Source organism: Megascapheus bottae, chromosome 3 (genome assembly GCF_031878675.1).
Source record: "Megascapheus bottae isolate mThoBot1 chromosome 3, mThoBot2.hap1, whole genome shotgun sequence".
Lineage (NCBI taxonomy): Eukaryota > Metazoa > Chordata > Mammalia > Rodentia > Geomyidae > Megascapheus > Megascapheus bottae.
In genome coordinates this window covers 75,671,028-75,697,887 of record NC_143511.1, presented here as the reverse complement: position 1 = coordinate 75,697,887, position 26,860 = coordinate 75,671,028, and the positions used below count along the sequence as shown (strand labels likewise).

The following is a 26,860-nucleotide window of genomic DNA, read 5'->3' as shown; positions in this document are numbered from 1 at the left end:
TCCCACATTTAATTAAGACATGACCACCAGTGATGAAGAAAGTTATCAATTGTTTAATGCTTGATAGAACAGAAATAAAATCCCAAAGTCAGGGTGCACTCACATGAGGAAAATACTGAGTAATTACCCAACAGCTTGTTGTTTTCCTAATGAAGGCAGATGTGTCTACATTCCCATTCTGTTAGCTCTCGTAGGTATTGTACAATTCCTCAGGCAACTGGGCTCAGATCCGTGGAAAGAGCAGAACCAGTATGGGGCCCTAGAGACTATCAAGTTTGCTGGTGACGTCAGTATTTGTCTGTACATTTGCACCTATGCTGTGGCACACTTCTAACCCCATGAGCTCCTTTACAAAACAAGTAATCCAGGCTGAAGCCTCCAACACTAACAGCCAAAATCAACCTATTCTCTGGCACATCTGTAAGGAAAGATGGCACGGATCTTTTGACCGCCGAGTATTGTTTCCCAAAGGGACCAGGCATTTCTCTTGGTGGCACTGAATGAATGCACTCTCACATTGGTCAAGTGATCAAACCTGAGACATCATCATGCTACAGGCATGGGAGGAGGTCTACAACATCACGGAGGGTGGAGCTGACCCCACTGGGGCATGCGCACAGAATGGAACCAGAGATGAAGAGGAAGTATCACAGTTGGAGCACACTATAACAGGGAAGAAACAATGGACCCGGGACACTGAAGCCAAAGGAGAAGATTGATCGGAATTCAATATGGGTAAATATCAAGCACAGGGGCAAGAGGTCTAAAACGGGCTTTCTCTACGAGAACCTTGAATAGTGCCTGCCTAGTTTCTAATCAGACTTCAGCTAATACCTGTTAAAGCTCTACACTGGAGGGGTAGGCAAAGCAGGGAATAACAAATAATAATACTCATCATAATAATAGTAAGAACATCCACTAAAAACTAGAGCTTCTAGGATTCTAGGACAATCCGGGTAGAATCGGGACCCAGGCCCTCCCTACACTACTGTTACCAGGGACAACCAACGACTACAGGGAAGCCAAGTTGACTGGGGACCACAAGAGCCCAGGTATTTCCCCCCCCCCCCTTCTCTAGGGGGTCGAGTATCTTCTCAGATGATAGCTGTATATCTTGATGCAATGATCCCAACAGTCCAAGACCAGCAGCTGCCCCTTTGGGGTGAGGGCGATGCCCACGGGGCAGGTGAGACCCTCTCGGATCAGGATGCTGTAGCCCCCGCCTTTAGGGAAGTGGAGGATTTCCTTGCGACTGCTGTCGGCCACGATCAGGTCGCCGCGGGCATCCACGCACATGCCGGCGATGCAGCGGAAATCCTCGTTCTCCGAGAAGAAGTGGCTGATCTGGCGACCCAGCTGCCCGTCGGGGCCCACCGAGCCGATGGAAAACCCGCCCTCCAGGTGGTGTTCGTTCTGCCGGCTCTCCAGGTTCAGTCCCAGGCCCTGGGTGAAGTAGACGGTGCCCTCGGCGTCGCAGGTGACGAACTTGGGCCGCACGGCGCTGCAGAGGCAGCTGTACTTGACCACCCCGGCGCCGCGGTCCACGGTGAAACACCACAGCTTGCCGCCTTCCACGTCGGTGACCACGAACTGGCCCGACGGCAGGGCCGTGATGCCCCAGGGCTTGCTCAGCTGGCTCCGGTGGCAGGCCACGCAGTGCCCGTCCATGGTGTACACCTTGAGCGAGTTGTCGTAGCTGTCGGTGACGCCGATCAGCCCGTGGCAGTTCATGGCCACCGAGAGCGGGGTGAGGTTGGGCAGGTCGGCCCCCAGGAAGCTGAGCACGAAGCTGTCGATGCCGCTGGGGCTGCGGCGGATCTCCTTCAGGAAGCCTTTGCGCGTGAACACCTGGATGCGGTAGTTGCCCCGGTCGGCGACCAGCACCTCGCCCTGGCTGGTCACGTAGAGGCTGACGGGGAGGTTGAACATGCCCGGCGTGCTGCCCTTGGCGCCCATCTTCTTGAGGAAGAGGCACTGCTGGATGCCGGCGGCCGGCTCCGAACTCCGCTGTCTGGCCGGGGAGGCCCGGGGGCTGGCGACCACCACGTCCTCGGGACTCACGTCCATGTCTCGGAAGGTAACGGAGGCGCAGGCCGCGGCGGCGGCGGCGGCGGTGGCGGTGGCCAAGGCCGGGGCGGCGGCAGCATCCGCAGCACCCGCAGCCTCCAGGGTCCAGGAGTCTTCCACGTTCACCGTCCGGGGCTTCTTCACCGCCTGCCCGATCTGCAGGGGGCCCACGTGGCCCACTTTGAGGAGCTCCACGTCCTGCAGCGTGAGCTCGCGCGGCAGGCTGGCCGTGAGCTCCGGCTCCTCCTCGTCGGCCGTCTCCTCCAGCAGGGCCACGTCGGCCTGCTTGATCTTGGCCAGGAAGTAGTCGCAGCGGGACACGGCCTGCACCTCGGCGATGTTCAGCAGGTAGCTCTGCTCCTCCACCACCTGGCTGTTGGCCTTCTCCACCTCGGCCAGGGAGCCCGTGAAGAACTTGCGGGAGCGCGCCAGCTCCTCCTGGACCCGGCGCTCCTCGTGCCCGTACTCCTGGAGGACGGCTCTGTACCGGGCCTGCAGGTCCCTGGACACCCCCTCCAGGGCCACCTTGCGGCGCTGCAGCTCCCCCGTGAGCTCCCGCAGGCGGGTCAGCTTCTCCCCGAAGTCCCGGCGCCGCTCCTCGGCCGCCTCCTTGACGGGGAGGGTGCAGTGGCCCGGAGGCTGGTGTTCCGCCTCCCGGCAGGGCTCGCACAACACCAGCCCGCAGCTGCGGCAGAACTGCCGGGGGAGCCGCCGGCCGCAGGCCCGGCACATGAGCAGCCCCACGGCCTCGCTGAGCCCCGCCGTGTCGATGATTTTCAGCACCGTCAGGTTGTCAGTCAGCTGGGCGAGGCTGGTGATGCGGGTGATCTTGCTGCAGAAGGGACAGCGGACCCCGTTGATGCTGCTGGCCAGGAGCTTCTCCAGGCACTGGCGGCAGATGGTATGGCCACAGTGGAGGAGTTTGGGCCGCAGCTGCTCCTCGGTGAAGGACTCCATGCAGATGGGGCACTCCAGCACTTCTCGGAGAGCGTCCAGGTTCAGGTGAGACGCTGCTACGGCGGCGGCTGCCATGGCTCTTCCGGTCCTCTTAGCACAACCCAGAACCGAACAGCTTAGCATTCATACTCCAGAAAGATGCAAACTCCTGCTGAAGAGAAAGAGAAGACAGTGATGCCTTTTCCACGGCCTACATGCGTTAATTCAGCCAAGGCACCAGTGGAGAATACGCGTGGGCACTCACTCAGTGTGGACTCACTGAGCAGACCCGCTGCTGAGGTCTCTTAGCTCAGGCAATCCTGACCTACAAGGAAACAAGCCAGACCGTGGTGCCTGGTGGGTACGAATTCAGGAGGAAGGCTACATGCCATTGCTTCTCCCTTATTTCATACATACTGAAGGAACTAAATAACCTGATAAAAATACAATGCCCTTGGTACAGCCCCTGGCAAATAGTATACTCAAAACCAATGTTAGTAGTTCAGTTGATAATTTGTGAATCTGGTGACCCACAAAGCAGGAGAAAATCATGGGAAAAGTGTGTACACTGGAAAGAGTAATGAATATCAGTTCAGTAGCTGACTGACGGAGGAGGTGGTGGGGAAGGCATCCAGAAGTGTGACTGCTCTTGAGGCAGGTCTTGAAAGAAATGAGGCAGGGAGAGATAAAGGTCTTTCAAGCAAAGAAAGCTATAAGCTTAAGTGTGGAAGCCTGTTTTATTGTCAGGGTTTTAATATTCTATATGGAAGCTTAGGGATTATCCATAAGAATACAAAATTCTGAATGTTAGCATGAGGTGATGTAGAAAAGCTTCCAAAAGGAAATGTTTCTCATTCATCTCTCCCAACCCTATCATGCCTATCCATCCATCTTTAGTCAGGTATCATATACTGCACTACATATTTAAAGGTTTTCAGGACCCTACTCTGCATATTTTCAAACTTAAAAAAAAAAAGAAGACATGTAAGTTAATAATGAAGGTAGAAAGCTAAGATAGATTCATTCAAACAGGATATAAATCAGACATCCAGAAGGGAAATTGTACTTGATACAGGCCGGGGAGAAAGCATAGAAATGTGGCATGACGAATACCAGGCAAATAATGTTGCTTTTACAGGATTCGTGTGAAGACTGAATGAAATAATATAGGTAGCCATTGAGACATGGAGTTTCTGCTCTGTACCAAAACAGTCTTAAAGAACCTTTCTGGTCCTTGGTTCACTGTGGGAGAATACAGGGGAAACTGAGGATACATTTGGAAAAGTATATTGTAGGAATGCTTATAGAAGTTATTCAGAGCAAAAGGACTTAAAATTCTGTTGGAAGGGCCTTGTGAGCCAAGAGAAGTTTTGGAGCAGGAAATACATGTGGTAAATCTGAAATGAGTAGGAAAGAAAAAATCAAAAATCTAGTTCTGAACTCTAGCAAAACAGCCTGGGAGAAATAATGGTGAGCCCAAACTGGGGAGTAGTAGGTTGACATGGAAAGAAAATGCATTTGAGCAGTACTCCAAAAACATGATCACCGAGTGAGATTTGAAAACTGAGTGGGGTTATGGGTAGGGGCTGTAGAAATGGCCAAATATGCAAGCCCAGATGAGTTATCAAATAGTAGTTTCTCAACAAGACAACTTATTTCTGGCTTGGAATACCTTCTGCTTCACTCACTATGTATTACGAACACTCCCACTCTCCTCCATACACATATGCTCCAGCTTATGTCCCTGCCAACTTATACCCAAAATTAGAATGGATATATCTAGCAAGGTGAGTCACATGGATAAATGCAGCCTTTTTAAGATGCAAATCTGATGGCTGCACCTGTGCAGGCTTGTGATGAGCAGATGGTCAACCATCAAGGAGAAGAAGGAGGTGGAGAGCAACTTAGCTTGGATTTAAGGACAATGCAGTGAACTAAGAAAAGCTTTGCTTGCATCATTAATCTTCTCCGGGCACAAAGAAGAACAAGAGTCCATATGTGTGTGTGTGTGTGTGTGTGTGTGTGTGTGTGTGTGTGTGTGTATGTCACAACACATTTAGCTTCACAGTGCAATCTGACAAATACTTCATGGCAGACACACACCATGTCCCCAAAGACCCCTATTGTGAGGGAATTCATCATCCAGTATTCAACTACTGCCTGGTCTGTGCTTTTAAATACCATGTCAGGTGTTTAAAAGACTTAATGTCATTTAATCCTCATGATGATAGTGAGCCAGGTAACATTTTAGCCTATTCTCCTGATGAGAAAATTAACTATAATTTCAGAAAAACTAAGGTTACACAAATCCAACAAGGTGGTATATGGCAGAATAAGTATTCTTGCATCATTTAACCCAACAATACTTCCAAGCTATTTCTTTTACTCTCGTCTTTCTCTAGACTGTACTCTGGGAAATGTTGCCTTAAATAATTTTCTCCTCAGGGAAGGAATGATAACAGAAGTTATGATAGTTAGATGCTACAGAGGTGGTTAGATTGATTTAGTCACTCAGTGACATGCTCCTATACTAGCATTGAAACCTTAAGTCAAATCTATGTCACACCAAAATAACAAATTATCATGTATCCTAAGTCTAAATTCCTAAATGTCATGGGTCTTAGGGAAGTAGTACAGAGATAGTAATAGAAACTTCCAACTCAGGAGCCAGAAGTGTGGCATAGTGGTAGAGGGCTTGCCTTGCATGCCCAAAGCCCTGGGTTCGATTCCTCAGTCCCACTTACACAGGAAAAGCTGGAAGTGTTGCTGGTTCAAGTGGTAGAATGCTAACCTTGAGAAAGCCCAAGGACAGTGCCCAGGCCCTGGCAAAAAAAAAAAAAAAAAAAGAAGAGAGAGAAGGGTGGGGGGAGGAAGAAAGAAAAAGGGGGGGAAAAAAAAGCAAACTTCAACTCAAGCAGACCTTCCCAATTCTATCATCTGAGAGAACAGACTGAGGGCAACATTTGGTGTTTAGATCCAGAGTATGTTACTTTACAATGTGCAACGGAGACATCTGTTCTTCTTAGAGCTGGCACTGCAGATCAGCTAATTAAGCAAGTCTGCCAATTTGTAAAAATACCAGCAAATTCTTTTCCTAGCTTTCTGGAATATCCTTATCACTTCCTTCAATCCAAAGCTTTTTTTTTTTCTTTTCTTTCTTTTTATAAAGGAATTTACTATGTCCCCCCAACCGATACCCCAAATTAACCATGTCTACAACTTCACTAGACTCTCTGAGGGTGTCAAAAACTCTTGCCCAGAAGAAACCCAGAAAAACACAAGTTTCCCTCATACTAAAGTCTCAGGCACACAGAGCCTTAGACCTGGAAGCACAGCTTTTAGAGGTTCTCAGTCTCAGATGAACTAATAGATGTACAGATGAGTCTCTTTTGCCCACAAGGGCTTATCTGGTCATTGCTGTTTAATATTGATTCACAACAATCTATTTTTCATGCCAATTTCATTCGATTTGGTTTCCCTGAAGAATACACAGTGAATAGAATTATCATAATTACCCCTGACATTCTAAGTATGCTGCTGTCCATTTTCTGCCAGCTCAAAAATCTATGGCCAGAAAGAATGAAACCCTAACATAATATGTATGCTCTTAACTACTTCCATAATCCCTTATACGTGTTTCCTATTGTGTACTGACAAGTCTTCTCTCCCACCTCATCCAACCTCAGTTAACACCTTTCACTTACTCCTTTGAGGTAACCATTTTTCTGCCTTCCTTTCCTGACCCCAGGACATACATCTCTGACTCCAGATGAGAATACCACACAGGAGTGGTGTGCTCTGTCTGATGTAAGACACAGGAAAATTCTATAATGACATCCCAGCCTTAGCCTCTTTTTGGTATCACCAAATTTTTTTTTTCCACACAGGTACCAAAAGAGCAAGGAGAACCAAACAACATAAACCTTGAAATCAGATTGAACTGGGATCCAGTCCCACTGACAATTACCAGTTTGGGACAAGTAGCAAGTTACAAAACCTCTCTAGTTTCTATTTTCTTAAATCATTTAAAAAAAATCATTGATAACTAGAGATAACAAATGTACTTAGCCTGATACTGGTAAGTATGAAAGAATGCTCCTTACCATAATTTTAATAACAGTCATGAATAGGTCAGCAATAAAAAATAGTACTAGTAGTCACAAAGGATTCAATTTGTAAACTAAATGTTAAAAAAAAAAATCCTAAGGGGCCGGGAGTTTGGCCTAGTGGTTAAAGTGCTTGCCTAGCATGCATGAAGACCTGGGTTCGATTCCTCAGTACCACATACGTAGAAAAAAGCCGGAAGTGGTGCTGAGGCTCAAGTGGTAGAGCTCTAGCCTTGAGAAAGTACAAGGACAGTGCTCAGGCCCTGAGCTCAAGCCCAGGACTGACAAAAAAAAAAAAAAAAAAAAAAATCCTAAAAAAAAAAAAATTCCTCTCCCTTCAAGGAATGCATGGGCACATAAAGATCAATAGAAAGAATGATACATTTGAAACAGATTGATTGATTGAAAATGATACACATCCAGGATAGAAAGTCAATGACTAAATTCACAAAACAAACTATTACAGCTCCTTCAACCAAAGACTAACAATTGAAAGCAGGATGTAGTAGCTATCTCAAGCTAATATGCATGAGGAAACAGACCAGGAGACAAATTAATCCCTCAGAAATCATGTGGCAGGTTGAAGACTAAAAGTCACGAGCTAGGAGTGAGCAGAAGCAAAGACTGAGAAAGTGACCCCGGGAATCAGGCCTTCCAGATTTAAATCCCAGCTCTTCTACTTACTCTAGAGACTGTTATTGGCCATGTCTAGATCTTTATGTATCCATGGAGCTTGGAAACAAACCCTCCTTACCACATTGCTGTAAAGAATTCAAGGACAGTAAATGTGTATAGTCTCACAGCTGGTAGACACAGAACTGTGCAGAAAAATAACAGCTTTTATTATTATTAGCAGCAGGAGTAACAACCAGGATATCCTGCTGCACATATCCAGGGAGAGAAAATGCATACTTTTTCACAGGCAGACTATACCTGAGGCATGGGCATGAGCTATCTAAATAATAACATTCTAAGCCTTCCTGGAGATTTCTGAGCTCAGAATCTAGTTATGAGTTGACCTGAGATTTCAATTTCTCATCTAGTGCTTATGTCTCTGTCAAAAAAAGAAGTTCTCTAGATGTCTTCCTATATCTGTTAGCATTCCTTCATGGCTTAAGCCATGGGCAAAACTGGAAAACCTTAAGTCTTTATTGAGCATTCATGGGAGATTCAATTTGGACAAGCATTCATGAACAGAATTCATATCTAAAAGCTAGATAACATGTAAAAGACATTTTGCTAGGAAGATACTCTCCTGATTTGATTTTTTTTTTTTGCAAGGTTTATCACAGGTCAACTTTTGTAAACTGTATTTACTCCCTAGGCATTTAACAGATTGCTAGATGAGTAGATAACCATCCCTGCACAGAGGTTATCCACTACACTAACAAGCCTGATTTTCAAGAAGTCAGGGTAACACATAATACTCACCCAGGCCTGTGGGATTTTGATGAGACTCTGATGAGTTGTTTGGGGGTATTTAAGGCGACTGCAGGCAACTAAGATTTACTCAAGCAGAGGCTTATAGACAGATACAGTCAAGTCTCAAAAGTTGTAGCTGTCTGGGACACCTAAAATAAACAAACAAAACTCCACATAAATACACTTCACAAAAACAAAACAAAACAAAAAAAGGATATCTGTGGAAAAAGAAGCTTTCCTTAAGTCAGGTCAAGGCTAGGGTAAATCAATCAAAGAGTTTGTTAGGAAAATATGTGCATGTCTTTTTCAAAACCTTAGAGTGAGCTACAAAGTTTGCTTGGCTAGAGCATAGCTGCATAACTCAGGAATCAGACACTGGACTCCAATGCCTAGCACAGACACACACAAAAAAGGTTCCCTTTGAGAACCATCTAATTTAGCATAACACCTAAAGACCTATGCAGCCAGAAAGAATCAAAGAAGACATGATAAGGAGAAAATTCTTTGCCTTTTCTCAAGGGTGTTCCAACTTTATCCCACTCCACTCTTATGACTTCCTCCCTCTAGATATGTGATTATTTAATCATGAACCTTTTTTTAAAAAAATGTGTTTGTTCAAATTAAAGGATTACTAAGAGGGATAGAAATTTGGAGGGGATGGACAACACAAGCTGCTGTTGTTAAAATCTGCCAGAGTATGGGCAGGGAGTATAGCCTAGTGGTAGAGTACGTGCCTCACATGCACAAAGCCCTGGGTTCAATTTCTCAATACCATGTACACAGAAAAAGCCAGAAGTGGCACTGTGGCTCAAGTGGCAGAGCGCTAGTCTTAAGCACAAAGCCAGGCCCTGAGTTCAAGCCCCAGGACTGGCCAAAAAAAAAAAAAAAGTGCCAGAGTAACACTTACATTCCTTCTAGTAAAGATGAATTTTTGCCTTATAATTAATTGCTACGTCTCAGAAAATGACAATTATTTCTTAAGTGACAGGCACCTTTTACACATCACTCTTTTCTCTCATTTATCGCTTTTCTTCTCATAAACTGGAAAATCAATGCTTAGAAAAGTAACCTGTCCAGTGGTCAAAGCTAGTCAGTAGAGTATCCATATGTAAACTCCTAGCCATAAAGCCACTCTCCTTCAGGGTGAGAAAGCCATTCTCTTCAGCCTTAGGCCCTATTATGAGGTGCTTCTTTCAAGTCAGTGGTCTCTGTACTTCACCTTGTAGTTTCTTGAACCTTCTCAGCTCTTCCACTCAACTATCCACCAATTTTAATCTGTGAACAAAGAACCAAATACATTTCCTCCCTACCTCATTAGAAAGACAGATCCACCTACTTCTGAGTTCAATTGGGTATTAAATAGTAGGGGGAAAGACTCTTTTTCATGAAGAATAAGCTGAGAAAATAAGACTAAGCTGATTACCAAAGAGCGGCAAGGAAATACAGTCACAGAGCTCTGGATGTAAATGTAACTCTTGCAATTTCCAGGAAACTTAGACATCATTTCCTAAGTCTTAATTTCATCATGTGTAAAAGTGCCTATCAGAACCTTCTTAAAAGAACTCCTGCTGAACATAGTAGCTCACGCTTATAATCCTAGCTACTCAGGAGTCAGATCTAAGGATCGAGGCTCAAAGCCAGCCCAGGCACTAAAGACTCCAGACTCTTATCTCCAATTAACCATTAGAAAACCAAAAGTGGAGCTGTGGTTCCAGGGGTAGGGTGGTAGCCTTGAGCTAAAGAGCTCAGGGACAGTACCCAGGCCCAGAGTTCAAGCCCCATGACAGACCAAAAAAAAAAAAAAAGAACTCCTAAGGAATATGCATGAGGAAGCAGATGTTTAAAGAAATAATCCAATGTTGAGCACTTATTACGAACTGAACACTAGGCACCCTGGTTTATTTTACTGAATCCTCAAAGTACTCCTATGACATAGGTTCTGCCATTAAACCTCATTTCGTAAAGTATCAAGGCTACTAGGAATAAGTAACTTATTCACCGAATCACAAAGTCAGGAAGAAGACAGAGCCAGGATTTGAACCTAGAATATTGGACTCCATAAGGCAAAGTCCCCCTCAACTTTGGCACTACTGACAATTGGGGTCACACCATGCTTTGCTCTAGGGACCTTGTACTATGTTTTACACTATTCCTGGAATCCACCCACTAGAAACCAGTGGTTTTAAACCTTCCCAGACATTGTCAAATACTCCCTGAGAGGACAAAAATCACTCTTGACTAAGACAGAGGCATAGACTAAATGTGAACAGGCCCTCCCCTCATCCTGCTTATCTGTGTCCTAGCCCTAACACCTCATTCAGAGCCACAGCCTGGGAGTTATATTAGGTCTTGTATAAGATAAATTCAGGTTGACTATATCCCTCCCACCAGTAGGTCTTAGGCTTCTGCTGTCACAATTTGCCAGTACCAAGAAAGGGAAGGATAAGCAAAGGACCTTGAATTGCTCCCTACTTTTCCTTCCCCACCTCATTACTTTCTTCTTCCTCAAAGCTTCTACTTTGGGAGGGCAGGGAGGAGAGTGTGTGAAGGTCAGAGAGTTTGTTAGCTGTATTACCTAGCCACTTTCAAAATAAGGAGTCTTAAGGGAAGAAGGCTCTGCCTTTTACAAGGATTATCACATTCTCTTTCTATCTCTGAATACTTATTATGCCTTTATTCCTAAGTCTCGGAGTTCTTCAAAACTTCCTACACTATTGTCTTATTCATAGATGACTTGTATTTAAGTCCTTGGTGTTTCCAGAACTCCCTGGGTATCCTAAGCACAGACTTGAGGAAAATTCCTTGAGTAGCCTCAGACATCACTCCACGGATGGTACCCAGAATTCTTCAACTCCACAGCCCCACCCCACCACAGAATTTCAACCTTTGGGCTACATTTTGCAACCTTTGCAACCCTCACCAGTTATTATTCACGCATGTGCCCCAAATCCCTGACATATCCTTTAATCCCAGTTTCCACATCTCTGCAGCTTTCATTCAAACCCTGTAACCTCAGCTGGGCACTTTGAGCCCACACCTCAGATTTCTGTCTCCTTCAGCCTGAGTCTTCCTGGCTGGGCCACCTTCCCCTCCCCTCCAAACCCTGCTCCTTCCTCTCACTTCCATCTCACGTGGGGTGTTCCCTTTTTTTTTACTAACCACCCATGAAACCCCAGGAACTCAACCCCTCAATCTCTCCCACATTCTACCCAGAAATGCCTCTGTCTTTTTTTTCCTCTCTCTCTCTCTTTTGAGCCATCAGGACCCCGGATCCCTCTTACTTCAGATCTTGGGGCCCCAAGATCTGCACCCCAATCTCATCGAGGCACTCCTCTTCCCTCCGACCCGCCCCACCACCACCAATTCTTACCCATCCCTGAAATTCTGAACCCGGAGCCCCGCGGGGGCCTCTGAATCCCTTCCATCAGATGCTGCACACCCCCCCCCCGTCTCTCCTCCGCCCCCCCTCCTCCGTATGACCTCATACCTCCCGAAGTGCTGCCACTGCGAATCTGGCCGGAGCCCCTCGCTCCCCTCCCCCGGATGCACCCCCACCCATCTCCACGGCATGCCCCCCCCATCCCAGGCCTGCCTTTCACAGGCCCACCCTCCACCCCCAGTGCTGCCCCAGCCATCTGGTTCTCAGACCCTGCCATTCAGGCATAGGTTTCCTCCCACCGCCCGGTAGTTCACAGGATGGCCAGGGGGACCTGGCCAGGGACCGAAAATCCCGGACCCTCCTTCCCGCCCCCTACCTGACCGCCCGCAGCTCCAACGCGTCCACAGCTTCCAGCCCACTCGCCCGAACGCCTCTGCGCATGCGCCACCTCTCCCTTCCCAACCCCACCCCGCCGGGTGCTGATTAGCAAAAACAGCCTGTCAATCACCGTGTCCCGCCTCTCTCTCGAGAGAGAGAGGCATCCTGGGGCTTGTAGGCCCGTGAGCCCCCGTGTGTCACACAGGGCTGGGCGGCGCGTGTGGGCCCTGCGGTCCTTCTTCCATCAGAAAACCTTCGCAATTCGTGAGTTCCCTTCCTTCCGAAGGCGTGACAAGACCGATGTTCCCGGGAGAAGGGTGGCAGCCCGCGTTCACTCCGTGAGGCACCCACAAGCCAGAACTCTCGTGCTTGAGTTCAGTCTCCCGCCCCCCCCACTCCTACCCGCACCCCTGTTAGGAGTCTTCAGGGAAGGCCTAGCCTCTTTGAAAGGCCTTTCTCACCCCCAGCTTTCTCCCCAGGACCAGGGAAGACAGACACACAGCTAGGACTTCCCCAGGCCTGTACTACAGACTGTGTCACACTGGTCCAGATACTAACAGATTGCTCTTGTACAGGAAGAGTTCTGTGCCTGCTCTGCAGGCAAAGCTCAGAACCCAGATGCACCTGGAGGAAAAACCTTGCAGAAGCTGTCCCAGAAAACAGCCCAAACTGATTGTCTTAAAATAACAAAATAAAACAAAAAAGTGAAACTCCTCCAAAGAACAATTAAGGTCATGTTGTCTGTGGTTCCTTGGAAACGCTGTGCTCTTTGCATTCTCCTTCCTTAGTGCCGTTAGGATGAATGCGCATAGTTCTGAGGTCTTTGTGATCATACTTTAAAACTAGCTAAATGACCTCATCTTTTGAGCTTAAATTTATTTTATTTTAAATTTTATTTTACACAGTGTGGATAATTCTCTGCATTTAGAAGTATGTGCAGTATAAATCCATCAATTCTGTAATTTTTATAATTACGATGCAACTTCATCCTTCCTCAAAAATTCAAAATAAATTCTTTATGGTGGGGCGGGGAAGCTGTCCTTGTGGACTGAGTCTACTCAGTAACTCCCACCCAAGCTTAAGGGATGGGGATGGGAGTGTCTTAAAAATGGGAGGTGATTCTTGGCTCAGAGGCCAGTCCCTGTGCAGTCAGTAAGGTAGCTTGGGTCAGTTGCCTGCCCAAGAAGAAGGCTTCACTGTTAACAAGAACACAAGGTGTTTGTATCAGTATGTTTTAGGGCATAGAATTCTACTTACCCAGTGACCCTTCACAATGATAAAATAACAGTTCATTGTTGTTGTTGTTGTTTAAGAATGACAGCAGGGCTCAGCCAGGTGGCTCATGCCTGCAATCCTAGCTACTCAGGAGGCTGACATCTGAGGACTGATGTTCAAAGGCAGCTTGAGAAAGGCCTCAAGACTCTTATCTCCCATTAATCACAGAAAAAGCTGGTAATGGAGCTGTGTCAAAGTCTTGAAATGCTAGCCTTGAGAAATAGAGCTCAAGGATGGCATCTGGTCTCTGAGTTCAAGCCCAAGAACTGATTTAAAAACAACAACAACAACAAAAAAAAAAAAAACAGTAAAATTACCTTTCGTTGCCAGGCACCAGTGGTTGAGGCCTGTAATCCTAGGCATTCAGAAGACTGAGAATCCTGGTTCAAAGCCAATCTAGGCAGACAAATCAGAGAAATTCTTACCTTCATTTAACCACTAAAAAGTTGGAAGTGGATGGCTCAAGCCTTGAGCAGAAAAAGGTATATCAGTGCCTAAGGCCATGAAAGTACTAGCACAAACTAAAGTGGATTGAGCATGTGCTTTAAGGAAGAATAAACAAAAGGAAAAGCAAAACACCTAATGTCTTTGAGCATTCTGCTGACTAGCTATCACTGACCTCACTACAATCCCCCCAACACCCCTGAAGAAAGGTAACAGAGGCTGAGGTAATGAATTAGCAAGGCCATCTACTGATTTCTAAGTATCAGAACCTAGATTTAACCCTGCCTCTTGCCCTTTTTAACTCTTTCTACACATTTTTATCTCTATGTAAAGATGAGATTATGAATCAAGATTGAGATTAAGAATGGTTTATACTTAGTTAATAGAACTTAAAAAATGTAATAGCTCTTATGCCATCTGGGCCACTGGTTCTATAATCCTTAACTTATAGAGAGTTTCAGTTCTTGAGGGGAACAGGTGGTTCAGTTGACATATCTTCTGTATCTGTTGATAGAAAACATCACTCTTGCTCCAAATAGAATAAAAGATAGTTTATTCTGAACCAAATATAAGTGGCCACTACCTGAAACATAGATTTGAGTTCCCTAAATCACATATCCATTGTGGAAGAGGTTCCATGAACTTTTACAGACAGAGAACAAAAGGAAGTTGCAAGACAACATATTTACAGAATATACTTCATCCAGCTTCATCCAGTAGGTGAGCCACACAGTAAGGAATCTCTGTTTTAGATTTCTAATGTAATAGCACCCTTAGTTTTTTGGATAACAGAAGCTAGTGGTCCATTAAGTTTAACAATAGATTCTAAATGATTTACAGAGATTGGCAGTGAAGATCCACTGAGGGGACTAAAGACAGCTTAAAATGATCTTTAGTATCTAACTGTAGCATACATTTTTCTGTGAACACAGTATTCCAGTCAACCAGTCTATATATGTTTGGCATAGATGTTGTTTCTTCAGAGAACTTCAGTCCACACATCCTTGAACAGACCTAGGGGAGTTCTGCAGTCCTAGGTTGGGGTCTGAAATCCAGAGCCAACTGGAATTTAAACAGGCCAACAAGAGATTGAGTTAGAACTAGATTAAGAAGTGTCAGGAGCAGATACCGTTCAAAACAGATGAATAACTGAATCTTGGAGAGATAGGGGAAGGTCAAGTGTTTGTTTCTGATAACTCCTGTCCTCTCTGCAGGAGGACTACCAAAGACTTCTCCCAAAGCACATCTGAGTTAGGGTGGGATTTCATCACCTATTTGCCTAGCATTTTCCTCAGTTGGCTGTGAACTCCCTGAGGGACACTGCCTGCTTGTAGTCACATCTGTTAGCAGTGTCAAGCAGAGAAGATGTGCTGATTAAATGAGTCAGACTTAGAAATAGGACCTTAGGCATTCTCTGACTGACTTAGAGTTATTCTGACTGCAAAATGACTCGGTGGTATGTGCTGATCATTTTTTTGAACACAGTCAATATAGTAGACACATCATAGATAGTCATATAACACAGTAAGTCTTTAAGTAAATAGCAATAGATCCATGTTACAAGAGAGTTAACAGAAGCTTAGAATAATTATATGATTTGCTTATAGGTACAAACCTAGACCAATTAGACCTATGACATGCTCTAAACCACAATCCAAAGATGACCCAGTTTTTACAGTATGAGCTACTTGTTTATTTCTTAAGTTTTTGTTTTGTTTTGCCAGTCCTGGGGCTTGAACTCAGGGCCTGAGCACTGTCCTTGGGACTTTCTCAAGGCTAGAGCTCTACCACTTGAGCCACAGCACCACTTCCAGCTTTTTCTATATATATGGTACTAAGGAATCGAACCTAGGTCTTCATGCATGCTAGGCAAGCACTCTACCAACAGGCTAAACTCCTGGCCCCTGAGTTTTAAAAATAAAATTCAAACATTAGTCGGGTGCTGGTGGCTTACACCTGTAATCCTAGCTACTCAGAAGGCTGAGATGTGAGGATTGCTGATCAAAGCCAGCTCCAGTAGAAAAGCCCCCATGAGACTTATTTCCAGTCAACCACTCAAAAACCAGAGTGGTAGAATGCTAGCCTTGAGCAGAAGAGCTCAAGGACAGCACCCAGGCACTGAGTCAAGCCCCATGACTGACAGAAAAAAAGTCCAAGGGCCAGGAGTTTGGCCTAGTGGTAAAGTGCTTGCCTAGCATGCACAAAGATCCAAGTTTGATTCCTCCATACCACATACATAGAAAATAATAAATAATAATTTTTAAAAAGGTGGAAGTGGTGCTGAGGCTCAAGTGGTAGAGCTCTAGCCTTGAAAAAGTCCTCAGGCCCTGAGCAAAAAAAAAAAAAAATGCAAACATGAGGATAAAAACACTGCCTAAGGACTACACAATGATTCTTATGTGAGTGTTTCTAGGCAACATCATCAGAAAAGACAAAACAATTTTCCTCTGCCCTTGGTTTCTACTTTGTTGGAGACTCTGTGTGGTGAGTTCCACAAGAATGGCAGGATGGGGGGGAGGTGGCAGGAGGCTGCTCTGATAGGGAGCCAGGGTACTTCTACCAGCCATTGTGTTGGTGGTGGATCTGGAAGAGTTATTGTCTTGTATGAACTTATGCTCCCTTCTCAGACTAGGCAGAGGAGACTTAGAATTTAATTTATTTCTTACAGATAAGGGATTTGACATCCTCCCAGTTTTCACATAAAATTACCATGCCTTAAGAACCACATGTGAAAAGATTTTTCTGTTTTGTTTTCTTTCTTTTTTTTTCTGCTGATAAGAAACATTTTCAAGGTATCTCACAAACAGAAGGTTATATAAAGTGGAAGTTTTAGTAAGGATTCATTTTAGTATAACAGGATAAATAAGAAGAAATTAAAAGCAAAAAAGAAAATGTTTTTTTCTGCTCCCCCAACAGGAAATAAGAGTAAAGGCCCCAAGCTGTTGTTCGATGACTTATTTTTTTAGAAGTTAAGTTAGTCCATGTTGTCATGTCATCCTGCAAATCATTGTCATCAGACAAAGGTCCTGGGTTCCGTTTACTACAGGGATGTCATCTGGTTATACTTAAAACTAGGACAGTAGTTGAGCTTTAAGGCTTCCTTTCCCAGCATGTTTCACATTTTTCTGACTACCCATTCATGAACAGTCTGTAGCTTGTGAACATTTCAGATATTGTACACTCTTGCTCTCTGTGTCCTTGTCACTGCCATATAAAAGGAAGTGCTGGGTTGTCAGTTTTCACTTAGTGGTTCTAATATCTGAGTCTGGTCCTTTAGTATTTGTTTAAAGTAATGTAATTTCCCTGCCTCCTCATTTGTCTGTCTTGCTGCAAATTCAGGATTCTGTGTGTGTGTGTGTGTGTGTGTGTGTGTGTGTGTGTGTGTGTGTGTATGTGTATATACACATAAATATATACACACAGGTATGTATTTTCATGTACATGAAAATTTCGCCACCTGTATATTTAACTAGATATTATATAATGATGTGGTATATATAAAATACATATAAATTGACTTTCCTAGTATTCCTAAAAGTTTATGGATAAAACTTCTGTACCATTCTTCTTTGGCCCTCACAGGTATCAGCCTGACTAGGTGTAAGAATTTGTCCAAATTCATAAACCTATCTTCTTTTTTTTTTTTTTGCCAGTCCTGGGCTTGAGCTCAGGGCCTGAGCACTGCCTTGAACTTTCTCAAGGTTAGAGCTCTACCACTTGAGCCACAGCACCACTTCTGGCTTTTTTTTCTATGTATATGGTACCAAGGAATTGAACCCGGGTCTTCATGCATGCTAGGCAAACACTCTACCACTAAGCCAAACTCCTGGTCCCAACCTATTTTTTTTTTTGGTTCAGGGGGCTTGTACTGGGCTGGAACTACACACTGACCCTGAGCTCTTCAGCTCAAGGCTACTGCCCTACCCCTCGGGCCTGGGTGTTGTCCTTGAGCTCTTCAGGTCAAGGCTACCTCCCTACTCTGGAGCCAAGCCCCACTTCCCATTTTCTAGACATTAACTGGAGATAAGAGTCTCAGGTCCTTTTGTGCCCAGGCTAGCTTTGAACCTTGATCCTCAGATCTCAGTCTCCTGAGTAGCTAGGATTATAGGCATGAGCCACCTCATGGCAGTAAACCCATCTTTGAATAAATAAGCATACACAAATATTTTGTGCAGAAAGATCACATCCCTCCCATTTTCTGTTTATTTTTTTATCTGATATGGCAACAGCTGATTCAGAAATTTTCAGTTTTAACATTGTTTTGTTGTATGGGAACTTAGTCATGAGAAAACAAAGAAGCTGCATTTTGAGAAGTCATATTGGGAGCCTTTACTGGAGAGCCAGTGACTGCAGGTAGACTCCTGTCTCAAACACCTGCAGCCCAGAATGGAGCTTGCACAAAGCTTTGAAAGACAAAAACCACATGTTGGGATCGAGACCAAGCAAACCATATAGGGAAATGCTCAGGTGAAAGCAAGGCTTTCTCTCTCAGAAGGTACTCAGGAACCAGCTAAACTTTCCATATACAGGAATAGGTCAGGGGTGAGAAAATCAAACCATTTAGAAAAATAATCAAGAACAAGCATCTTCTGTAGCAAAGCTTTCCTGGGGCTAAACAGCATGACATGCACAATTCAGAGAATGGCCTATTTCACCTCTAGGCTTTTCAGAGCTGGGTGGAAAGCCCTTACCACCCAGCAAGGCACCAGGAGGGCTGTGAAGACAAGGCATGCTGCTTAGATCCAGTATCCTTATTTCACTAGAAGTTTGCTATGTACCTTAGTTCTTCTAAGCACCAGATCTCAGCTGCAGTCCCAGGTCTGCTATTTCCCTTAGCTCTGGATTTCAGCCAGCTTTTCTCCTTCTGCTAACTACCATTAACTACTCCATAAACTCACATCTTTAAGACTGGCTGGCCATAGCTAGACAGTTTCCCTTATTTAGTTGCTTCACCTGCATTTTACATATCCTTGTGTGTGTACATGCCTACACATCAATACTGAGGCTTGAACTCAGAGCCTCATACTTTCAAGGTCTTGAAGTCAGCTTGCAGATATAAGTCTCTGCCCTGTGTCCCCATTTCTTTACGAAAATCTGTTAAGTTTCTAGTTCCTCTGATGCTGTACTGTTTTCCTGATGTGGCATACAGATTCCCATCCTAGTTGCAATAGTCTTGTTATACTCCTGAGAACTTTGCCTAGCCAAGATAGTACTTCCTTCGTGGAACTGACTCTCCCTCCACATTCCCATTGTCCATTTAATGCGACCCATGGTACTGCCCCCTAAAATTTGGTTTCAGTTCTATCCACACCTGTCCACTGCTGCTGCCTCTATTCCTGCTAAAAACACCCTGGCAGGTCTGTCCCCCAATAAGCCCTGAGCCCATATCTGTCTCTGCCACTTATTTTCTTATAACACTCCTGCTTATCTTTATCACTTAAGGCTGGTGCTATACCACCTGAGTCATACCTTTACTTCCAACTTCTTTTATGGTTGATTGGAGATAAGAGTCTCATAGACTTGTTTGCCTGGGTCGCTTCAACCCAGGACCCTCAGATCTCAAGTTCCTGAATATCTAGGATTACAGGCGTGAATCACCAGCACCCAGCTGCCCATTTTGTCTAATGCCATTGCTTACACAGTACTTTACTTTCCAAGAACAGAAAACTTGTCTTGCTGTTTTAAAATTTGAAATATAATACACTAGAAAGAATCAGTAAGCTAAACTTTACTCAAATTAAAGACATCTATACAAAAGACAATGTAAAGGTAATGAGAAGACAGGCCACAGACTAGGAGAAAATATTACAAAAGATAATAAAAGGACCTTCAGTCAAAATGTACAATGAGCTTATACAGTAAGAAAACAAAGAGCTTAACTAAAAAGTGGGTAAAAGCTGATAGTATTGTAACTGGTAGTGTTATCATGTAAATTCAGTCATCAAGATATAGAGAAGCCATATCTTGAGAGGTTGAATTTAGAGTCTTTATTAGACCTGGCATCTGCAGGTGGGCTCCGGTTTCAAAGACATGTATCCCAGACAGAGCTCATACAAAGCTTCTAAAGACAAAAACCTCATGTTTACGTAGAACACCGCCCCCCAGCAAAAGCAGACCTTATATAGGAAGTAGCTAAGTCAGGTACCAGCAGACCTTTCCATCTAGGGGAGTAGGTTGGTGGTCAGCTTAACCTTTCCATATAGGGTATACTTAGAGGCTTACTCAGAGGTGAGTAAACTAAGCCATTTAGGAAGGTTAATCAAGGACAAACATTCTCTGTAGCCAAAACTTGTTTCCCTAAGATGAAATAGCATGGCATCTACAGTTCAATGAATGGCCTGTAGGCCACCTCTAGGCTTTTCAGAATTAAGGTGGAAAGTACCTTCCACCCAGCAAGATGGCTGTGAGAAGTTACTTGAACTCAGCCTCCTCACTTAATTGACTCACATCCATCATCTTAGCTACTCAGGAGGCTGAGATATGAGGACCAAGGTTCCAAGTTATTATGGCAGGAAAGTTCATGAGATTCTTTTTATTTTGTTTTTTGGCAGTCCTAGGGCTGGAACTTAGAGTCTAAGCACTATCCTTGGACTTTTTCAAGGCTAGAGCTCTACCATGTGAGCCACAGCACCATTTCCAGCTTTTGTCTATGTATATGGTACCAAGGAACTGAACCCGGTCTTCGTGCAAGCTAGGCAAGCATCTACCACTCCCAGCTCTTTTTGTTGTTGGTAGTGGTGGTCATGGGGCTTGAAATCGGGGTCTGGCTGCTATCCCTGAGTTCTTTTGCTCAAGGCTAAGTCTCCACCACCTTGAGCCACAACACCACTTCCAGTTTTTTGGTGGTTAGTTGGGGATAAGTGTCTCAGACTTTCCTGCCTGGGCTGGCTTCCAACCATGATCCTCAGATCTCAGTCACCTGATGAGCTAGAATTGCAGGCGTGAACCAACAGCCCCTGATCATAAAATTCTTACCTCCAATTAACCACCTGTCCCCATGTCATCCCACTTCAGCTCTCCATTGGAGTTGATCTGATTTGTTGGTACTGTTTTTCTGCTCTTTATTTCCTCTCTTGCTCTCATGACACAGTTTTCTAACAGTATTAAGTGTATTTGGGAGGCTGCAGGTCTTTGGACAAGAGTCCCCTTGTGGTTGCCAGCCTTCCAATAAAGACTCCCTATTCAGCCTTCTCAAAATGTGGTTTTTCCGTTTCTCGTGACTGATATCCCATACAACACTATGGACTTGGAGCGATTGTGATATGTCAGTGCAGGTTCAACAAGTGTAACAAATGTACCATTCTGATGAGATGATGATACAGGGGAAGGCTATGCATATGTGTATGTGGGGGAAGGAGATAGGGATATATGGAAAATCTTTGACCACAATTTTGCTAAACATAATTCTAATAATACTACTTAAAAATTGTTTTCTCTTGTATCTTGTACCTATTGGTTACTTGCTAAGCACCAGTAAGCATTAGATGTTAATTAAGTACTTTCAAGGTGGGAATGGTTATTGGTTCATCACCAAGCTCTGCACAACTTCTTTGTGAGTCAGAGAATGAATATTCCATAAATGTTGGTTACTTGTGTTATAAAGTAAGAAAACAGGGAAGCCACCTTTTGAAGGATCAAATCTTGGAATCATTATTAAAAAGCCAGTGACTATATGATGGACTCCTGTATCAAAGACCAGCAGCCAGCAGCTCTGATGCTGAGTTGAATTGGGACACCGTGGTGACTGAAGAAGAGCCAGGACACAGGAGACAGGAAAGGAACATGGAGAGAGGTGGCATGGCGTAATGACACCAGAGCTGGTCCAGACCCAAATAAGAGCAGATCAGGGGACAAGGTCACAGGAAACTACCAGTCCCAGGCATTGGACTGATAGGTTTAGCAACCTATCAGCTAAGTTCCTGCCCCTGCCTCCAAAGATTCAGGAGACACCTCCCAGGATGCTTCCCCTTTCCTCACCATGAAGATAGGACACCAGGCCATCCACTATGTGGCACCAGCCAGACCGGAACTCCCTATCCCATTGGGAAAAGAACAAAGCAGATTGTGGATTGGCGAAAAAGATGCTAGAGACAGTATAGCCATGGGCTATACTTGTAATCCCAGCACCTGAAAGGCAAGAGGGTTCCAGGCAAGTCTGGTTCACCCTACCCTAGCTTCTTACCTTATGGGATGTTTGAACCTAGCAATCTTGATTGCAGGGAGGGACCTGTGTGGCCTACCTACAAACCTTTTGGTTGATATAGTTTCTTCTTCCTCCCAGTTCTTTCAGAGAAAATCTGGGCATTCTCATTCAGAGCTGCTCATTAGTATCTCCTAGGCCTCTTGTTCTCTAAGTTTTATCTACAAAGAATTCCTTTAAAAATTTCCCCCTTTTGCCCCTCAACCCTACAATTGAATAGAAGGTGGAAGGAATTAGGAAAGAGCTAGCCTTTGAATTGGGAAGGGGGGTGGATTTTTAGGAAAGTGTGAACTAGAGCCCCAGAGAGGAGAAAGAAATTGGGACCTACTGACTATGTATTGCATTCTCTTGAACAGAAAAGGGGCTTTTGAAGTCAGATCTTGAATGGCTAATGGCTTTTTTTTTTTTTTTTTGCCAGTCCTGGGCTTGAGCTCAGAGCCTGAGCAATATCCTTGGACTTTTTCAAGGCTAGAGCTCTACCACTTGAGCCTCGGCACCATTTCCGGCTTTTTTCTACAGATGTGGTACCGAGGAATCGAACCCAGGTCTTCGTGCATGCTAGGCAAGCACTCTACCACTAGGCCAAACTCCCAGCCTCCGGCTAATGGCTTTTGACTTGAAGTCTATTATCTTTCAAAACCACTGTTTTCTCAGCCTGGTTTGTAAAATTTATAATAGTCTTAGTCCAAACCTCTGTGAGGATTCAATATTTTGTGCTTAGCAAAGGCTATCGGGTTGGGTAATGTGAGTTTATTTTCTATTTCCTTCCACCTTTTGATCTTAAAGATGCAACTATGTTGTTATTTTGATATTAGAATTAGAACTAGTTAATTTCTTAAGAACTGGCCCCTTGTGGGTAACTTAATATCTGGCACTGACATATAATACTCTGTTTTAGTAACTTTATATCGTCAACAACATTACCCTTATTGTACACACAAAAGCACACATTAATGGAATAGCTTGTTCAAGGTCACATGCAAGATTGTAACTTAGGAAAATGATGGCCTTGCACCCAAATTCAATTGCATGTGTTAGGAAAATGGAGGAGAATGGAAAAGGAATAGACTGGACTTGATCACCAATAGGCAAGGACTGTTTATTGCCGGCAAGGAGCACAGACCTTCCCGTGGGTATGGAGGTTGTACAAGGAACTGAATTTTGGCATAGACTTACATAGGGCTTAACAAGGAAACAGAAAATAAAAATGGACTATGGCCAGGGGTGGTGTGGTATCCTTAGCCAGGCCAGAATGGAATGGTCCACCTGGGATTAGGGGGCTATGTAGACAAGCACATGAGCACTCACCTAGTTTGCTTGATTAGGCAGGAGTCAATCCTGCAACATGTGCAGTGGCTGGGCAAAGTAGACCTGAGACTTAATTCATTCCCACTCACCTGCCTGACTTTTGCACAACTCAGCTTGCATAACTATACACAGCAGCCCTTGTCACATGCATAGATTTGACCAAAGTAAAGTTTTATAGTTTGTTTTTGTTTTGCTTTGTTTTGGTTTTGTCAATCTTGAGGCTTGAACTCAGGGTCTGGATGCTGTTCTTAAGCTCTTTTGCTCAAGGCTAGCGCTCTGCGATAACTCCACTTCTGAGTTCTGAGTGGTTAATTGGAGGTAAGAGTCTCAAAGGACTGAGTGCCCATGGCTCACAGCTGTAATTCCAATTACTCAGAAGGCTAAGATCTGAGTATTGTGGTTCCAAGCCAGTTCGGCAGAAAAGTCTATGAGACTTTTATCTCCAATCGGAAAAAATGGGAATGGCACTGTGACTCAAGTGGTAGAGAGCTAACCTGGAGCACAAAGAGTAAGGAACAGAGCCCAAGCCCTGAGTTCAAGAGGACTGGCAAAAAAAAAACGGCGGGTGCAAGAGTTTGGTCTAGTGGTAAAGTGCTTGCCTACCATGCTCAAAGACCTAGGTTCAATTCCTTAGTCCCACACACATAGAAAAAAGCCGGAAGTGGTGCTGTGGCTCAAGTGGTAGAGCTCTAGGCTTGAGAAAGCCCAAGGACAGTGCTCAAGCTCTGAGTTTAAGTCCCAGGACTGGCACAAAAGAAAAAAAAAAGACATCTCAAGGGGAATTTTCTGCCTCAGATCTCAACCTCTTCCTGAGAAGCTAGGATTACAGCCATGAGCCACTGACACTCAGCTAAAAGTAGTTATAATCAACATCCATCTGGCAGTCATACTATATCTTTCCTACTAGTGAGTTTATGTCTTCCAGCATTCTTTATGATATTGGTCTGTTATCTTTGTTTTCTGTCATATTTCCAGTCTCTTCTTCTACTCTCTGTATTTCCCATCCCAGTTGAAACATGCAGTCGAAGCTCTATATGTCAATTGCACTCAAATGGGAGTACATTGTGATTTGTATTTTTCATTCCATGTTATCTCAACACAAACTTAGCACTGAATGAGCCATATGAGATAAGGCTCATGTATCATTTCTGTTGATTACTGCTTGAGACTCCCCTCTACTCCCTGTCCTCTGTTTTCCATGACTTGTACACATCATTCTCTGGCCACAGAAGGATCAGGTGTTTCCCAGGAGCAATCATCTTAAGAAGACACTAGAGGGCAGTAGGAAATCACACATAGCCCCCTTTTGTTCAGTCACCCTTTACTGGTCATAACTTACCTGTCTAAAGAAGCAGAAATTAATCGTATGATGCATTGCTTTTTAGTTCTCTGACTCAGGCTAAGGTATCAGCCTCTTGTGAGGGGACTGGGAAGTACCTCCCCCCCCTCCCCGACAGGGTGACCCTTCTCCATATTAATTGCTTTACTTTGACACCAGGTAGTTTCTTGTATTGCTATATTATATCAGTTGGGTCATTTGTAAAATTGGATAACAATGACTTTGTAGAATCATGAGATCATAGAATCAAATGGGCTAACTGCACCTCTCATTTGATTCTTGGGATTGTTGAATGAGGAATTTAGTGACGAATGGGGAAGCTCAATGTTGGGGAAGCATCTTGACTGGCCTGTAGTTTGAAAGCAGGTAGTCTAACTTCATGGCTTTGAATTTGAGTATTCATTTCTACCATAATCTCTTTAATAGAAGGAGCAAATGAGTTAAAAGAAGTTACTCACAATTAAGGCACCAAGTAGTGTTTCAGGGAAGATATATAGATTCAACAATCCATAAGAATCACCTATTGATGAAAGACCCAGGATCAGAACAAATGACCTTTGATAGAGCTGCGACAGATAACCTAAAGTTTGAAATTCTCCATTGGGTTCTATTTATCACTGGCCACATAATCCAAGATTTAAATCTTGAGTGCTAGTATTACTGCCATTCCACAAATGAGAAAAGGGAGGCTGAGAGAGGTTGAATGACTGAAACAGGGTCAAGCAGCTGAAAATGAAAGAGCCAGAATTAAAATCCAGGGCAAGCCAGTATAGTGTGTCCATCTTTCCTCTCTCACACCCCTCGACCTTCCTGGTCCTGGATGTTGTCCATGAGCTTCTTTTGCTCAAGGCTAATGCTCTACCATTTTAGCCACAGCCCCCACTTCCAGCTTTTTCTGAGTAGTTTATTGGAGAAAAGAGTCTTATGGACTTTTCTGCTTAGGTTGGCTTCGAACCACACTCCTCAGATCTCAGCCTCCTGAGTAGCTAGGATTATAGGTATAAGACACCAGTGGTTGGCCTGTGATTGATTTTTTTTGCTTGTACTTATAGTGGCAAAGTTGCTAAATCAAGTTAGATCAGGAGATCATTTGGCAGTGTTGTAAACACTGAATTCTCCACTGTGGTCATTTTCATTCTCCAAGTATGCACACAATACATACATACATCTTACCTGAAACCACTCAAAATGTTCCACAGAGTTGGCGGTAAGAATTTCATTTTCCTAGCACTTGTGTCACACTTCTACTTTCAGCTTTTTGGTGACTAATAGGAGATAAAAGTTTCATGGATTATCCTGCCTTGGTGGGCTTCCAACCATAATCCTCACATCCCAACCTCCCGAGTAGCATAAGTTTCTGGTGCCTGGTATTTTATTTTTAAATAGGCATTAGCTTTTTTTTTGTCAGTTATGGGTCTTGAACTCAGGGCCTAAGCATTGTCCTTTTTCTCTTTTGCTCAAGGCTAGCACTTTACTACTTTGAGCCACAGCTCCACTTCTAATTTTTGAGAGGATTGGAGATATGAGTCTTATGGGGACTTGTCTGCCCAGGCTGGCTTTGAACCAAGACTCTCAGATCTCAGCATCCTGAGTAGCTAGGAGCCACCAGTGCCCAGACATATCTTTTTTTTGGTATAGAGTCATAGGTTTTTATGTCTATATAGTTATGTTTATATTTCCATTACCATGTTCATAGATTTGGATATGCAGTTATTGAGTCCTCGCTCTTGTACTCTTTGGATTTAATAGCCACATATTAGGGATACCATGTGCCTTTTGTTCCTTAGGTCTTGACTTGTCTCACTCAACATAGACATATCTTTTAATATATCTACTGGAATATTTTTCCCTAACATACACACAACAGACCTCACATAAAGTACTTTCTCTTTGGACCAGAAGTTTTGCATTGCTAACAGTTTCAAATGAAGAACTAATACATGCACGCTAAAATCTCTCCAATTTCTAAATTTGACAAGTCAAATCTCCTTGCCCTTCTCAGTGTA

General features: G+C 44.2%; 2 protein-coding genes and 1 long non-coding RNA gene across 10 annotated transcripts in view; 1 reads left to right on the top strand and 2 right to left on the bottom strand.

Annotated features, from left to right (window-relative positions):
* Positions 1-12,338, bottom strand: part of LOC150065839 (uncharacterized) — an 88,094-nt gene extending 75,756 nt beyond the window's left edge. Inside the window, exons 1-2 of the long non-coding RNA XR_016534986.1 lie at positions 12,287-12,338; positions 8,541-8,680 (exon numbers count right to left, since the gene is read on the bottom strand). This is a non-coding gene — a long non-coding RNA (uncharacterized LOC150065839). The remainder of the gene's footprint in view (positions 1-8,540; positions 8,681-12,286) is intronic.
* Astn2 (astrotactin 2) overlaps positions 1-26,860 on the top strand; it is an 854,736-nt gene that overhangs the window by 643,892 nt on the left and 183,984 nt on the right. The gene's annotated exons all lie outside the window — the stretch shown is intronic.
* Trim32 (tripartite motif containing 32) lies at positions 34-3,170 on the bottom strand. Its single transcript, XM_090330515.1, has one exon. It carries the CDS (start codon positions 3,145-3,147, stop codon positions 1,075-1,077), a length of 2,073 nt encoding a protein of 690 aa, XP_090186641.1. The 5' UTR covers positions 3,148-3,170; the 3' UTR covers positions 34-1,074.

What these genes read in the sequence shown, in the direction of transcription:
- Trim32 (XM_090330515.1), bottom strand. Translation starts at nt 3,147, where the DNA reads ATGCTAAGCTGTTCGGTTCTGGGTTGTGCTAAGAGGACCGGAAGAGCC.